Here is a 17,403-nt window from a genome sequence, read left to right on the forward strand (position 1 = left end):
ACACTCCAACTGCCTGCATCTAGAGTACATTTCTTGCTAAAGTGTGGGAATGTCTTCTAAGTGTCTGACAGGACATGGGTACAAGCTCAGTATTTACCTAGTTATGTTTGAGAAACTGCCTAGAAACCACATCCAGATTGCCTGGCTTACCAGCCCTCATTGTTAACCTGTGAAATAGGTTCAGTCTGGGGAGGGGCTGCCTCCCCAAATCGTGGACACTGTGCTTTAGTGCATGTAGCTATCTGCATGAGTTGTTACTTCAAACATTAAGTTCAATTAACAATTAATTTACAAAGCAACTGCAAAAGCAACCGACATTGAATGTTTATGCTTATCAAAATTTGAGTCCCAATTAAATCTCAAATGTTGTGACATATATAAATGGATGAAGAGAGACATCTTCACACTTTATCAAGTAAAGCATTAGTACTAATGTGAGCTCTAAAGTTATATTCCTCTACCGCCAATGTACTTGGCTATAATGTTAATGAACAGAAATAAGTTGGGGTTGGGGAGGAGGGGGGGGGGGGGGGAGACAAGCAAAAGTTGTATCTATTAAATCAATCATGCAGATGCATACAATGAACTTTTGCTGCCACTGCTGAAACTTTATTAACATGTAATGCAAATTTTGCATTTGTATCAAATTTGTTGCAGTGGAATGCACTTTATTTCCTAGAGAGAAAGGTGACTATGTTCATCTGTATCATCACCATACACAAATCAATTAAATGTAACTTGTTGTTTACTGCAAACATATCAGCAAATATGGATTTTCCAACTTTTTTTAGAAATACGACAGATGATTCACACAACTTACAATATCAATAACAACATCTTTGTGGAATGTTGCTCTCCACTCTGCAGCAATTTTAGACACATGTATGACAGCTTCAGGGTCATCCGAGTTGACATGGAAGATAGGTGCATTCACCACTTTGGCAACATCTGTAACGTAATTTAACAGTTACACTTAGTATGCATTATACACACCACTAGTGCATACACATAACCAAAAGTAACAGAATACAAACCAGTGCAGTATGGGGATGAGCGTGAATGCCTTGGGTCAGTGGTGAAACCAATCTGATTGTTGAGTACAATATGAATGGTACCATGTGTTGTGTAATCAGGCAAATCAGACAAGTGGAAAGTCTCATACACTATGCCTTGACCACAGAATGCAGCATCGCCATGTAACAGTATGGACATAACCTATTACAGGAATGTAACACATATTTTCTCATTAATTTTTTTAATTAAAAGATATACAGTTATCTGCAGCAAAAGATAACAGTGATGAACCCTACAACTATTTAAAAACAGACAAAATCAAAAACAACATTATGTAAATCAACATCCGAGTATCTTCATAACCAAAGAGAATAGACATGAAATAACATTCCATAATACTTCAGCAATCAAAAGTTCTCTTACCTTCTTTCCTTCTCCATCACCACGGTAGAACTGTTCAGCACGAGTCTTCCCCTGAACAACAGGATCCACAGCCTCAAGATGGGATGGATTGGCTACCACAGCTAGTCGCATATTTTTGTTAGTCACACGGTTCAAACGTTCAATGTAAGTACCCAAATGATATTTGACATCACCTGACCCCTAAAATTAGAAGCAGTCTCACTGCATGAGCTATGTACCATGTACTAAATTAGTCCACTTTTGCCATAAATGAAAGGCAACAAGCAGAATTTCAAAAAAGCTACTCAAAGCAATTACATATGCTTAATTAGTACTACAGATTAATTCTACATTTTCTGCTGGATACCAAGCTTGACATGTAAATTGCATTTTAGGGCAAATATCAACAACAGGTGAGAGGTAACACTAACAACCAGTCTCAAAAATTAGAGAAATATGACAGTAGTACCAAAAAAAAAAAAAAAAAAAAAAAAACTAAAGTTACTTTAAAATGGTTTACTGTACAAGATAAATAAACTGTGAATCAACTAATATTGCCAGTAAAACTGAGCACTGGATGGGGGAGGGGGGGAGGGGCAGTGACAGTAGGGGGGGGGGGGGGGGTAGGACAGTAGGGAAGCATTTGGGGGGAGGAGGGGGGTGCACACCAGAGTTGCTGTGAAATATCAAGAGAGGAAAAAGGAAACAAAACAGAGTCTGAACATCAAAAGGAAAAGCATCCTTTGTAGCAAACAATGGGAATCTGACATGAAATATAATAATATGAAATGGACAGATTGCTACTCACCAGACAGGAGGCATTTAGTGACAGAAGGGTACATTGAAAGAAGACTGCTCAATATTATCAGCTGTCAGACTAACAAGGTGAGGTCCCCAGTGGTAGGGTTGACTTTCTGAAATCATCTATATGGTGATGTAGATTAAGATACCAGGTATCATAACCTGCAGACATTCACCCTGGTGGGCTCTTGTTTGTAAGTAATCAACAGAAAAAAACTGAATTTTGTGCAACAGTAGTGTTGAAATAGTAATATTGTATGGACTGGTTGTGTGATGTAATGGACAGCGTAAGATCTTCACATGCAGAAGGTCAGGGGTTTGAATATTGTTGGGTGCATGAAATTTTTTTATTTTTAAATCTTTATCAAATATACTTTGATTACTGGTATTAATTTAATTGGTTTAAAGGTTATTTTTATTTCTATTCCTTTGTTATCGTTTTAACCATCATAGCAAATTCTTCATTTCCTCTCATTTTTCTTCCTGTCTTTCTTCCCACTTGAAATCTTTGTTCATGTGATTTTAATTAATCAAAAAACGGAAATACCAGGATGTAATGTAACAATATTATGAACAGGAAAGTTGCTACTTACCATACAGCAGAGATGCTGAGTCACAGATAGGCACAATAAGCAGATTTTCCAATTAAAGCTTTTGGCCATTAAGGCCTCCATCAACAATAGACGACAGATACAGATATGCTCACACAAATGCAGCTCACACACACAACACCAATCTCAGGCAACTGAAACCACACTCAATCATGTTGTGTGCTTTTAGTTGCCCAAGACTGCAGTCGTGTGTGTGAGTTGCATTTGCATGAGTGTGTGTATGTGTGTCTGTCATCTATTGTTGACAGTGGTGTTAATTAATTTTATAAATTAATTTCAATTTAATCTCTTATTTTATCATCTCATTTTTCCACCCATGTTATTGCATTCATTATTTCTACTCCTTCCTCATTTTGCTCGATTTCATTTCACTTATAATCCTTTCTTTCATTTAAATCTTCATTCGCATTATTTTTTTCATAGTAAGTAGGCATTTAAGTTATTTTTGTAAGATGATTACCATCTACAAAAGTACACATTTGGACAGAAAACACATATTTTTGACACCATTGCACAGTCAATAAAAACAGATCATTTCATATTTTGTTTTTCAAGCTGATGTGGCATTTTCAAATATTTAAATATTTTAAGGGATAAATATAATTAAATTCTGATTGGAAAAATAATGATATAAAGAAAAAATGAGAGCAAGTGAAAAAACTGATATGACAATTAAAACGATATAACAAAGGAATAGACATAATAAATTACATTCAAACCACTTAACTGAATACCAATAATGATCACAGTAATTTTGATAAAGATTTAAAAGACATAACAAGATTCAAGACCATGAACTTCCGCATGTGAAATTCTTACACTATCCATTACATCACCCAACAATACTACTACTTTAACACTATTGAAAGTCACACAAAACTCCGTCTATTACTTGCAAACAAGGGCCCACCAGAGTGAATCGCTGCAGGGTGTGATAGCTGGAATCTTAACCTTATCACTGTATGGATCATTTCAAAAAGTAGATCCCACTGTTGGGGACCTCTCTTTGCAAGTTGCTCTTCAGGTGTAGACAAAAGACTCTCACACGCATACATGCACGCACGCATGCACGCACACCCGCGCGCGCACACACACACACACACACACACACACACACACACACACACACACACACACACACACACACACAACCCACTGTTCTGGTTGCTGAGGCTGGACTGCAGACTGCGACTGCACCCAATGGGAGAAGCAATCTGTAGGTGATGGGGATAAGCAGGAGGCTGGGGTGGGAAGAAGAGGGGGAGAGTTAGCCGGGGGAAGGGGTAGTGCTGATTGTGGGAGCAAGCACAGATGTGGTGGGGATAGGGTAGGGCTGCTAGGTGCAGTCAGGAGGTTTCAAAGCAGGTGGGGGGGGGGGGGAGTAGAGAAGTGGAGAAAGACTGGGTGTACTGGTGGAAAGAAGGCTATTTAGTGGTTGAGAGGTATCCCCTTCCCTGTTCCCTTTCCAACATTACACAGCTGCCTATTCTACCAAACCACCCATTTTTCCCCTCTTCCCCAGCAGTTCTTTTCCACCCCCCACCCCCAACAATACCTCCTGACTATGACCGGCAGCCCTGCTCCATTCTCACTACATCCGTACATGCTCCCACAAGCAGCACTAAACCTCCCTCCACCCCTACCATGCTATCCCTCCCCCTCCCTACCTCAGCCTCCTACTTACACCTGCCACTAGCAGGTGCAGTTAAAATCTACTCTGGCCTCAGCAGCCAGAGGCAGTGGTGGTTCTCTCTCTCTCTCTCTCTCTCTCTCTCTCTCTCTCTCTCTCTCTGTGTGTGTGTGTGTGTGTGTGTGTGCTTGTGTGTGTGTGTGTGTGTGTGTGTGTGTGTGTGTTTCTACTTCAGAAGACCTTTTGACTGAAAGCTTAAATGTATAGCAGTCTTTTGTTGTGATTTCCTAAAAGTCTCTTCTATATGGTAAGTAGCAATCTATCCTTTTCATAATATTGTCATTATTCTATCCTGGACTTTCCATTGTTTGATGTGCAGAACAAGCTAAAAACACCTCAACAATGGAAGATTGTACAATGTTAAGAAGTCATTGTTTTGTACCTTTCAGTTTGGCAACCTACTCAGCAGCCTATTTTCATCACCTCTGTATAAAGTGTCCAGTTTCTAAGGTGCTGGAGCTAAAGACCATTGTGTAGCACATCATAATTGTTAACATTCTACCGCACACCCCTATGGCTGGTGCCACTTCTCTGCTCCAATCGCCATCATCATCTGTCTTGATTTTCGTCAATATTCATATTTTTTCTTTCCATTGTCTCCTCCTCTTCATCTGGCCATTTTGGATTGATGGTGACCCCTTTTCTTGTGATGGGGTGGTATCCAACATAGTATCCTATTTGGTACCCTGTCTTCCTTTATCCTGTTTACATGGGCAAATCAGACTGGCTGTTTTCTTGCATGTTGTTACAGATATATCTATCCATTTTCATCCTTTGATGGATTAAGTCATATTTTTATCCTAACCATCCTAATACAGCTTGAACTTCACCTTTAGTAATCCATTTCAGTGGCCAGCAGTTCATTCTGATTTCTATTTTGCTAATGTATCAGGCTTGTGTTCCATACAAAACTATGATCTGAATTATAGCCTTATACATTCTACTCTTTGTTGTTGTTCTTATCTTCCCATTCCATAGAACAGAATTCATTATGTTTGTACAGTTTGTCCTTTATTAATCCTGCTAGTGCTTTCATCATGACTCATATTACTTCATGTTCATCTTCCTGTCAGCCTTACTGAATTCCTCTTTAACACTAAACTGGCAGAGTTTCTGACATTCCTGAAACTGCAGAAAGGGGTCATTTTGAGACAGTGTAAAATAGTTTCCTATTCACCTTAACCAAGTAATTTACTTTAGTGTACATTAATCTGTAATCTTTTGTGAGTTATTATAATAATGTGGCAGAACTGCCAGAAAATATTAATATCTTTGGTTTTTTGTACTTCGTTTTACTTACTTTGGTTGTTGACTAGTTGGTGTGAGACATTCGTCATGACTATTACCGTGATTGTTGAAAACTATTTCTGTGTGTTTTGATTTATCTTGTGCCAATAAAAATATTACATAGTGAAAGTAAATGGTGTTTTCTGTGTTATAAGAATAACACTCGCCATACTGGTGACCTCCGACACTCAACGTATGTCCGATTCGACAATGTGGCCGTTTACTTCGACATCTCCACATCATTCACCATCCACTCCTGTCAGACTACAACATGATACTAAGATGCCTCTACACTGCCTTTCCACGGTTTCCTATGCACAACGCCACCAACAACTGGGATAAAATTGGAAGATAAGTACAACGCCGTGGAGTTTTCTCTGTCATCAACAATGCCATTGTGGACTCTTTCAACATCGTCAGTGATGTCACCTGCTATGAAATCTTTTTCTACGTTCGTCTATAACAATCCAATCATGAGTGCTCTGCCTAAATTTGTGACTCACAGTGTGTCAAATGTACAACCTCCTGTGACATGTAGTGTGCAACAGTGCCCCAACACTATGAACCTCACAGACTTTTCGAGCCCACAGATCACTTGGAGCTCCCCATATATTGCTGATAAATCGGTTTTGGACACATTTTCTCCACACCCACTACAAGACTCACTACAAAAACAGATGGGTACAAATTTCAGTGACAACAATTACTGGTTGGACAGTTGTCCCGCCCCGACTGTTTCCGCAGCCCCGGCTGCGCCTGCCGTGCCTCCTGCACCAGCTGTGTTTAAACCAGCTGCTGCGAGTGACAGCTTCAGAAACACTCCGCCACTCCCGTCTGCTTCATAAACACTCCGCCACTCCCGTCCGCTGTGCTATCAAGTCTATTACATCCATAACACAAGAGTGAGAAAATTCTTAAACTACCAAGGTTCACGATGGACAATCCGCATACATGGTTTATTTTGGCAGAGACTATATTCACCGCCCTAAACAATGATTCAGACAGTGCTAAATTTATTGCACTTATTAATCCCCTAGGGGAACATGCTGAGTGGGTACAGGACTTACTGTTGGCGGCCCCCGCAAATCGTTACGCACTGGCAAAACAACAGATCTGCGAACGTCTAGCTAAGACTACGCAACAGTCTGTTTTATACATACTGCAAGATGTACATCTCGAAGACTCGACTCCTTCACAACTGTGGCGATGTATCAGAGCAGTCTTCAATAGCAAAACTATGCCAGATGAAGCTTTACTTTCTTTCTGGGTTGCAAAGCTGCCGCAAGCTATCCAACTACAGCTCCTATCACACGATCAGGAACGTCTACAAGCGAAATTATTGCTGACCGATGTCACACATAAGATAATCAACAAAAGAAAGTTATCTACATGGGCCTCCCTCCATATTACACCTCTCCCGTGTGGCAGCGGTCGATCTTTCCTAAACAACAGACAGAGTACACTGGCTGAGCACCAGATTCCACACCGTCCTTCACCATCCCATACCACAGCTTCAAGTGACGTCCTTCACCCGGTAACAACACAGGATCAGCAAGTTTATCCTCTCTGCTGGTATCACTCTGTTTACGGTAATACAGCCAGGAATCGCCGTTCACCCTGTGCAATGCGCCCAAACACGCACGGCGGGCCACTATAGGCGCACCGGTCCGCACTGTGACGTCAAGCTGCCTAACAGATCACAGGCTAGTACTTCTGAATTATTCTCTCAGACGTTTGTATATCCAAGATATAGCTTCTCAGAAATGGTTTTTAGTGGACACTGGTGCCGATGTGAGTGTCATTCCATGTTTAATGGTCACTTCTACAATCAGGCATTTGCCTCAACAAATCAGAGCAGCCAACAATTCCTCATTAAAGGTTTATGGTGTAACGCAACTTCGCATTTACTTCGATGATACACATAATTATGAATGGACATTTTCGGTAGTAGGAATCGACAAGCCAGTATTAGGATTGGACTTCTTAACTGCTCATAGCTTTTCTTTGGACTTAATTACACCTGCCCTCTGCTCAGTGGATTTTAAACAAAAATTTTCGGCGAGATTTTCCCCATCCACGCCGACAGAATGCAGCTCGAATACGTCCTGTCAACAAGACAAAGAGACATTTTCTATTCTATCTGAGGAGGTCAAAGCTGCCGTAGTGAACTTAGTTACGCAATGCCTTGAAATCGACCAACTGTTCGAAGACAATGCAAAGCTACTTCAACGTTGTGGTGTCCTGACTGATGAATTGCGTGGGTTTAGAGAGGAGATCGAGATTAAAAGTAATAACACACACGAAACTACATGGGACCTGCATACTGCACCGCTGTTTATACGCAGCCACAGCAGCACCTGCCACGACCTGGACAGCAAAGACGGCAAACCAGCCAGCAACCCCCCACCCTGCGCTTCACCATACGCCTTTCATCAAAACACAGAGGCAACAGCTGTTACAGGTGACACCGCGCATGCGCGCGCAACGATTCCTTCATGCAGTAACACCATAGTCAATGGAACCCCGCCGACTGTCACACAGCGCAGCTCCATGGACAACACTGCAGCTTTCACTGAACTACCATTCAATGATAATGTATTTCAGGTTAGTTCCCTTTCATACTTACCACGCACCGACGATAACATCGCTCCTTCCTGCGTCCCTCCACGTATTTCGGCCACATCTATTCACAAAATCAAGGTCATTACTACGGGCGTCTGTCACAGGCTTAACACAACTGAGGGACCGCCTGTCCGTTCTCGCCCCCGACGCCTCAATGCAAAAAAAATTACCGCTGCCAAAGAATGTATTAATGAACTTTTACACTCAGGTATAGTCCGCCCCTCAGACAGTGCATGGTCTTCCCCAATACATGTCGTTCCCAAAAAGGACAATTCCTTTTGACTCTGTGGAGACTATAGGCATTTGAACGCCAGAACAATACTTGATAATTACACTGTCCCACACCTCCACGATTTTTCACAATCCATGTTCGGTGCCAATTTTTTCTCTGTGTTAGACTGCAAAAAGGCATACCATCAGATTCTGATGCACCCAGATGATATCCCCAAAACCGCTATCATCACCCCATTTGGACTATATGAATATTTGTTTATGCCTTATGGATTGAAGAACGCCGCCCAGACCTGGCAAAGATTCATCGACACCATTCTACGTGGCCTTAATTTTTGCTGTGCCTACCTAGATGACATTATTATTTTCTCCACAACTGCCAAGGAACACAAACAACACTTCCAACAGGTTTTTGATAGATTGGCACGACACGGAGTTGAGATTAATCATGACAAATCCCAACTGGAGAAGCCAGAGGTTATTTTCCTGGGACATTTGGTCAATAATGAGGGCATTCATCCCACCTCAGATATAGAGTACTACAAATACTTGACCTTCCCTTCCCTCAAACCTATAAAGAGTTACGTAGATACCTCAGAATGGTAAATTTTCTTAGACTCCACATTCCACATGTGGCATCTCTTCAAGCCCCTCTCACTGAGGCCTTAAAGGGAAAGAATACCACAGGTGACAGACACATAGAATGGGTTCAGATCATGCAGCGAGCCTTCGACTCGCTTAACTACGCCTTGGTGAACGCTATTACCCTGTCTCAGTCTCACCCTGATGCTTCCCTGGCAATAACCACAGACACTAGCGATAATGCCATTGGCGCAGTTTTGCATCAGACCCTACCAACAGGTACCACACCGCTGGGTTTCTTTTCAAAAAAGCTCACCGAAACGCAAAGAAAGTGGTCCGCATTTGATCGTGAACTTAATGCCATTTATGAGGCCATAAAGTACTTTCGTACAGATATTGAAGCCCGACTTGTGACAGTTTACACAGATCACAAGCCCCTTGTTGAGGCTCTCCGCAAACCAGCATTAGAGGTACTACCCAGAAGGTTTCGCCATATGGATTTGGTATTACAATATGTTTCAGACTTTCAATATAGGGGTAATAACAATGTTGCAGCAGACTACCTGTCACGCATGTCCTCCCTGAAGACAGCTATTGATCCTCACCTTACGTTTTCCACAACCTCGATCGCATGCTACCCCTCCGGTTTTCATCCACCCACACCTCAGTTCTTGAAACTATGTGATGCTTAGAGAAGATGCCATGTGTCCACCCCTTGCTCCACCCTACACTGGCCCATACCGGGTCCTGTCACACTCTGAAAATACTTATACGATCCTCTTTAAGAACAAACTATCTGTCGTGTCCATTGAGTGCTTGAAACCAGCATGGATCCTTAACGACACCGACATACACGATAATGAATTTGTTTTGCAGGAAACTTCAGAGGCCTGTCCTCTCCCTTCTCCACAAGCTAATCAAACACTCTCTGCAAGTCAAGGCCCCCCTCTTCTATACTTCACCTCCGAGTGCCAGCAGTAATGAACTAGTGTTTCAAGTGAACTTGAGTGACTATGATGTGGACTCTATAAAAATACAACTTGTGGACACTTTTCTTTTTTTATTTGAAATTCAAAACAATTCTGTGCCATCTGACCAGAAAGACATTAAGCTATTACAGTGCTTCAATGTGGCTCCGGGTACTTCACAAAATGACATTTCAGCCTATGTAGACTCCAATAATGTTTTATTTATAAGAGTAACCCCCCTTCTCCTTCATCTTCCCCGAATCCTCCTACCCCTATTGCTATCACCCGTGCTGGCCGCACTGTACGGCCACCTCTCAGACTTCAAGATTACGTCATGCCTTAAATGTTCACCTTCCCTTTACCACTTACTCCTCATCACTCCTCCTATGCACTCCGCGCTCCTTGAGGGGGGGGGGGGGGGGGGGGCTCTGTGGCAGAACTGCCAGAAAATATTAATATCTTTGCTTTTTTGTACTTCATTTTACTTACTTTGGTTGTTGACTAGCTGGTGTGAGACATTCGTCATGACTGTTACTGTGATTGTTGAAAACTATTGCTTTGTGTTTTGATTTATCTAGTGCCGATAAAAATATTACATAGTGAAAGTATATGGTGTTTTCTGTGTTATAAGTATAGCTCTCGCTGTAATAATTATGTTACACGCTAATTTATATATTACTTACTTATTTCAACAAATCTTACTTATTAATATTGCTCATGCTAACAAGCTTCCCGAACAGTAATAATTAACTATCTGTGTAAGATTCTAGGCATATTTAGTATATACAGTCCATATTATACTCACATGTGTTTTACACACAAATTTGTTGTTTTTTACTCAAGTCACTGGAATCTGCTACACACACCACAGGTGATTTCTGTTTTATGTGCACGGCTTTGTGACACTTTATGCAGTTGTCGCTAGTCTTGTTGCCTTCACAGAGGCCAGTTTGGCACTTCTTTCACTTCACAGATGATTTTAGTCCCATGGCCTTTCGTTCTATCTTTCTTTTGTTCCTTTGAGTTCATTCACCTGCTGAAATATGAATTACCTCTTTTCCATGTTCTTGTTCATTGCTATTTTGTAGAAGACCCACGCATTTATTGGTGTGTGTGTGTGTGTGTGTGTGTGTGTGTGTGTGTGTGTCGGGGCTTCGGGGCTTATGGGCACTCAACGTCGAGGTCATCAGCACCCTGACACACATTAAAACAAACAAATGTGGACAAATTTAGTAAAATGGAAGCATACTTGCAAAGAAAGTGGGAAAAGATGAAAAATGATGTATAAGAAAATCAAACATAAGGAAAACAAGAAAGGAGCATCAAGGATGCCACAGGAAATTGTCACTGGGCGAGCCAGTCACCCTGTGAACACATTGAGACCTTCTCCCCCTAAAATTTTGGTAGAAACATTGGACAAGTCTCAGAACCTAAAAACTTTAACCACATTGGTTTGAGTATTTCCTTAAAGAGATGGCAGATCTGCCGGCAAGTCAGCCATGGCACACTGGTCAGAAAATAAAACGCAATCCAATAAAATGTGGTGCATTGTGACCTCCATGCCACAAGTACGACACATTGGAGGGTCCTCTTGCCAGAGCGGGAAGCCAGGCGTCATAGGACTGTGGCCTATCCGAAGCAGAGTGAGGAGAACCTCATCCCATCTACGTGGCTGGAAGGAAGTACAACACACATGCGTTGTGAGCTTGACTAAACGGAGCTTATTGTCAGTCATTTCCAGCACTCATCTTCCCACCGACGCATGACTCGTGAGCTCAACAGTGAGGTGAGTGCATGCAGGGGGATGGCACACTGAAATACTTGCAGATTGAGACACACCTCCTTGGCTGCGAGATCTGCCTTTTGTTCCCAGCAATGCCAATGTGCCCTGGAAACCAACAGAAAGCCACCTCCTTCCTCAGTCATTGTAGATGTAGGAGGGCATCCTGGATGGTCTGGGCTATTTTATCCGCTGGATACAAATGTTGCAAAGAGTGAAGGGCACTTGGTGAATCAGAACAGACAAGAAATTTAGGATGGGAGGAGCGTCTCATCTGCTCCAGTGCCCACAAGACCGCAGACAATTCTGCATCAAAGGCAGTAAAGGCTTCAGGCAATTGGACCTTGAGGAGACAATCCGGAAAAACAACAGAGCAACCAATGTAATCCGCCTGTTTCAACCCATCCGTAAAAACAGCTACATATCCATGGTGCTGAGATAAAAATGGCAAAAAAATTTGCATTAAAAACAGAAGCAGGAGTGCAATCTCTCCTGTACCACGCAAAATCTAAAATCACTCTGGGCCTCTCCAGTAACCAGGGTGGCAGGCAGTTCAAACCCTGGATTTGGGGCCGTACGGGCTCCACACCAAGGGACTCCAACACATGCTGCACACGGATCCCAAACGGCATCATGGGCTCGGGGACTGTGGGAAAAAAGATGGTCCAGAGGTGGATGAGCAACAATATGGTGAGCGGCTGAGGTTGGATCTGCAAGAAACTTACACACCTGGTTCACCAGGAGGAGATGCCACTGGATGATAAGTGGCAGTTCCCAGGTCTCAGCACAGACGCTGCGTATGGGACTGTTCCGATAAGCACCCGTGGCCAGTCAAATCCCTGCATGGTGGACAGTGTCAAGGACCCGCAAATAAGAGGGCCTCGCTGACTGATACACCGTGCACCCTTAGTCCAGCCGCAAGCACATAAAAGCCCAATAAAACTGGAGGAGATGCACCCTGTCTGCTCCCCAGGACCTGTGGCTGGGGCAATTGAAGATGTTCAGTGACTTCAGGGTTCTGGCTTTCAAGTCTCGCAGGTGTGGCAACCATGACAATCAGGAGTCAAAAATGAGGCTCAGAAACCACACTGTGTCTCTAAAATGAGGGGTAGTGTTCCCTATATGCCAGGCAGGCAAATTAAAAGGACAACGAGAATGATTAAAATGAACACACACACACAAACACACACACACACACACACACACACACACACACACACTTATCGGCAGAGAACTGACAACCTGTCTTTGCAGCCCACTCCTCTAACCACTGCACTGTAAGTTGCAACTGATAGCTCACCATTGCAACACTGGAGGAGGAACAGAAAACAGCAAAGTCATCCACAAATAAGGGGCACTGTACTGGACTCCTTACTGTAGATGTTATTCTGTTGATGGCTAGGGCAAAGAGGCTAACACTTAAAACACTGCCCTGGGGGACACCATTCTCCTGCTCAAATTGATCAGACAGTGTGTAACCAACTCGGGTCCGAAGAAACTGCTGAGACAGAAAAGACTGAATGAAAATGGGGAGGTGGCCATGAACTCCCCATTGATGAAGTTGTGTGAGAATACAGTGTCTCCAAGCAGCATCGTACACCTTACTGATATAAAAAAATATGCCAATACAGTCATGCTGACGAAGGAAAGCCTGCTGAATAGCTGCTTCTAGGAGGGTCAGGTTGTCGCCCGTGGACCAAAATTTTCAAAATCCACACTGAGAGTGGCTAAGGAGTTGCCTGGTCTCTAAAAGCCAGACCAGACAACAGTTAACCATCCTTTCCAGGGTCTTTCCTGCCTTGCATTGGCAGCAGTTTGTGCAAAATGCTCGGCCAGCATCTGAGCAATGTTTCTAAGTGTTGTTTGGAGGCACCCCTGGTTCAACACTGCAGCTATCATCTGTGTTTACCGAAAATCCTCCGGATGGCTTCCCATACTTTTCAGAAACAAGTGGAATGATTGATGGAGTTCAGGAACTCATGCCATGGCTACTTTTTGCTCTCTTTAATGACACAGTGAGCCTTGGCTCTCGTGATTCGGAAGGATGGGAGATTGTCCACTGTTGGGCAGCATTTAAACCATCGAAGAGCCGCACGGATGGCTAAATGGCACTCTTCTGTCCACCAAGGGACAGGTCACCTCTGAAGAGGACCGAAAAACATTGGCATGGATAGATCACTTGCGTGATGTGATCCATCGATTTCTGGACACTGTCACAGAGTTCAAACATGGCCAACTGGCCAACCAGTGTCCAGTTAGCCCTGCGAATCATACACGTTGGTGGCTTCTGTTCCAGCAGCACACCACTGAATAGCTGAAGGTGGATCGGGAAGTGGCCACTGGAATGAAGGTTGTCAATGACCGCCCAGTAACAGAGTTGGCGAGGGCTGGAGGGCAGAGAGATGGGTTGATGGCTGAGAATGCCCCAGTAGCAGCACAGAAATGAGTTGGAGTACCAGCATTTAGGAGGCACAGCTCTCAAGATGTCAGGAGGCTCTCCAAAACTCAACCCCGACGGCAAGTAGACGTTGAGCCCCTCAGGACACGGTGGGGATTGAAGTCTCCCAGGAGGAGAAATGGTTGGGGGTGTTGCGCGATAAGACCTGTGAGAGCCTCAGAGTCTACTGTATCCAGTGGAGGTAAAGAGAACACACTGTAAGCTGCTGACATGCAGCAATTTCAACTGCAACTGCTTGCAGGTTGGTATCCAGGGGAAAAGCAGAGGAGTGGTGCCCATTATTGACAAACACAGCAACCCCTCCTTTGGCTCTTTCCCCAGTCAGGTCATCTTTGCAATATAGGGTATAGCCCCATAGCGCAGGGGCATCAGATGCTTTAAAATGTGTTTACTGCAAACACAAGCACAGAGAGTGTTGCTGCATTAGGAGTCTCAGCTCCTCCATGTGCATACTGAATCCATTCATGTTCCACTGTAAAATGGGAGCCATCTACCAGGGGGGGTAGTACTTTCATCCTGACTTTCTGATGGAGAGGGGAGCTCACAATGGATGGAGGCTCAGGTTTGGAGCAAGATGGTTGTCCGAATCTGACATTGAGCTCCATAGCCTTTAAAGAAGAATTGACAGATGTCAGAGAGGTCAATGTTGACATCATCAGGCTGTTTTCTGCCCAGTTTATTGGCAGCATGTCCAAAATACTGTAGAAGACACACACTGACCATCTCTTACGTGTATCCTTTGTAGCGTATTTAGATGCCATTTAATCAACTACATCCATCCCATACTTTGTTGCATTTTATAAGGGTAAGGTGCCAGGTTTCTGCTTCAGGAGGCAATGGACTCAGAAGAATGATATTTTTATTTTTATTTTCATGGTATACAGACATGGTGCAGTCTATGTTGCCAATCTGTCACAGAATATTGGGCAGAGTACTTCAGCATTTGCCTTTCTTACTTTCATGATAGTTCTTGTTCAGTGCATCAACTAATGAAGTTTTCTAATATTATCTATCTTAAGTTTTCTTTTAAACAATGGAAAATCCAGTTAGGAATATCAACAATGTAGGAAAATATAGATTTCTACTTACAATAAAGACAACATGCTAAGTAGAAATCTGTCTTTTCCTACATTGTTGTTAAGTTTTCTTTTCTTTGAGCTGCTTAGCAAGATGAAGGCACATGAAAAAAATGTTTGTCATCATGTTTCTTCCTTGATTTGGAAATGGTTCCAGGAGACTTAGAATGACTTACTCACTGAATGACTGCTTCTCTCTATGCATGTCCGCTTTCCTGAGATATGGCAAAGCATTACATATATATTCTGTTGGGACATAGGCAACAATCCAGAATTTGATATCATTGTCAGATGTGTTAGACCTGAATTGAAAGAACCTGCATCTTGTTTTGCTCAGTAACAGCTGCTTGACAATGATTATTTTTCTCCTCTGCAGTAAGAATGAATACAGTTTTTAATTAATTTTCCCCACATTTCAGATACAAGAGCAAAATTGTTGGCCAACAGGCTTTCAACCTGTGTTGATTTTTCATGGAAATGAAGAAATCTGAGGAGCACCTGAAATCCATCCCTTGGTACAATGTCCTTGAAGAAAGTAGGGCCCTAAGAATGCGACTGAAGATCACCCGCAGACATACCTTTTGTACAAATGACACCCCAAGCCGATATCAGGGCTATCAATTTTTCCAGTTCATCAAGTCATACTGTCCAATCATTGTTTGTAGTACTTTTTGAGCATTTATTACATGTCTTTGTTAACAAGACATAGCATTATGCCAACAACAACAAGACAGAAAACAGTGATGACAGAGTTGTCTATTTCTTGTGAAGCATAACCAGTGGGGCCTCTCTCATCTTTAGAAAATCCACAGTCAGTCTCCTTCCACAAGATGAAAAATTGGTGATCTCCCACTCGGTTCCATCCCCAGTCAGCAAATTTTTAAAGGAATTCAACTGGGTATGCTGTGATGGTTGAGGTGAGGATCATCTAAATCCTCCTCCATTAATCCTTCCCCATTCACAATGTCTTCATCTTCAACCTCACTTGCATCTGGTATGAAATCCTTATCTTAACCACTGAAGACAGTTTCCAATTCAGTGTCAAAATTCTTTAAGAAATGGGAGACATGCTTGAAAAGTTCTTCAAAGTATTTTATGTGAATGTCATGAAGTAAACTGCGGCAGATTGGAAAGCACACATGCCGAGATGCACCAATGAGCAGCAACAGCTCTGCATGATAGCCGATAGCTGTCATTTCATATTTACATATTTTCAGAAGAGAAATTACATTTGTGTCAAACTGACCTCTTCCACAGTTCTAGGTACATCAAATGAAATGTCCAAGAAAATATAAATATTTTGTAAATTGCCATACATCATTGAACAGAGGAGATAAAATTAGGGAAAGCCATAGAATTTCATGAACGAAGTAAAAAAAAAACTGGATGTGACATTGAAGAAGAAAGTATGACAGGGGTCACTGTGACCCCTTCCACCATTCTAGTGTTAAGCTTTCTAGTCATATTGTTAAGATCTTCTTCATCTTATGTTAGTACAATCTGGTCATTCACAAAATATAAGCTAAATAACTTGCTGACCTCTAACATAACTCTCATAACCTGGCATTTTATAAGCCAAGCTTCCCTGTAATGAAAAGCATGCACTCTGTTGCAGTTTTGTTGAGTTTTAATGAAATCATCCAATGTAATCTTTAACAGCCCCAGCGACATTTATTGTGTCAGAAACAACACAAGCATAACATTTTACATGAGAATTTTAGGACGGAAACATACAGAAAAATTAGGGTTGGCAACTAAGTGGGAGATGAATAATGAGTGATGCACAGATACACTTATTTCTCATTTAATTCCACTAGCTTTCAAACTAATTTGAAATTTCTGTCATAATTACCCCACCCCTCCCACTCCCAACTGACCACA

General features: G+C 42.4%; 1 protein-coding gene across 1 annotated transcript in view; it reads right to left on the bottom strand.

Annotated features, from left to right (window-relative positions):
• Nucleotides 1-17,403, bottom strand: part of LOC126419242 (2-oxoglutarate dehydrogenase complex component E1-like) — a 185,011-nt gene that overhangs the window by 81,047 nt on the left and 86,561 nt on the right. The window contains exons 7-9 of the mRNA XM_050086387.1: nt 1,438-1,617; nt 1,035-1,215; nt 821-948 (exon numbers count right to left, since the gene is read on the bottom strand). Coding sequence (XP_049942344.1) covers nt 821-948; nt 1,035-1,215; nt 1,438-1,617 — 489 coding nt within the window. The remainder of the gene's footprint in view (nt 1-820; nt 949-1,034; nt 1,216-1,437; nt 1,618-17,403) is intronic.

The sequence above is a fragment of the Schistocerca serialis genome, chromosome 9 (assembly GCF_023864345.2).
Source record: "Schistocerca serialis cubense isolate TAMUIC-IGC-003099 chromosome 9, iqSchSeri2.2, whole genome shotgun sequence".
NCBI classification, from domain to species: Eukaryota; Metazoa; Arthropoda; class Insecta; order Orthoptera; family Acrididae; genus Schistocerca; species Schistocerca serialis.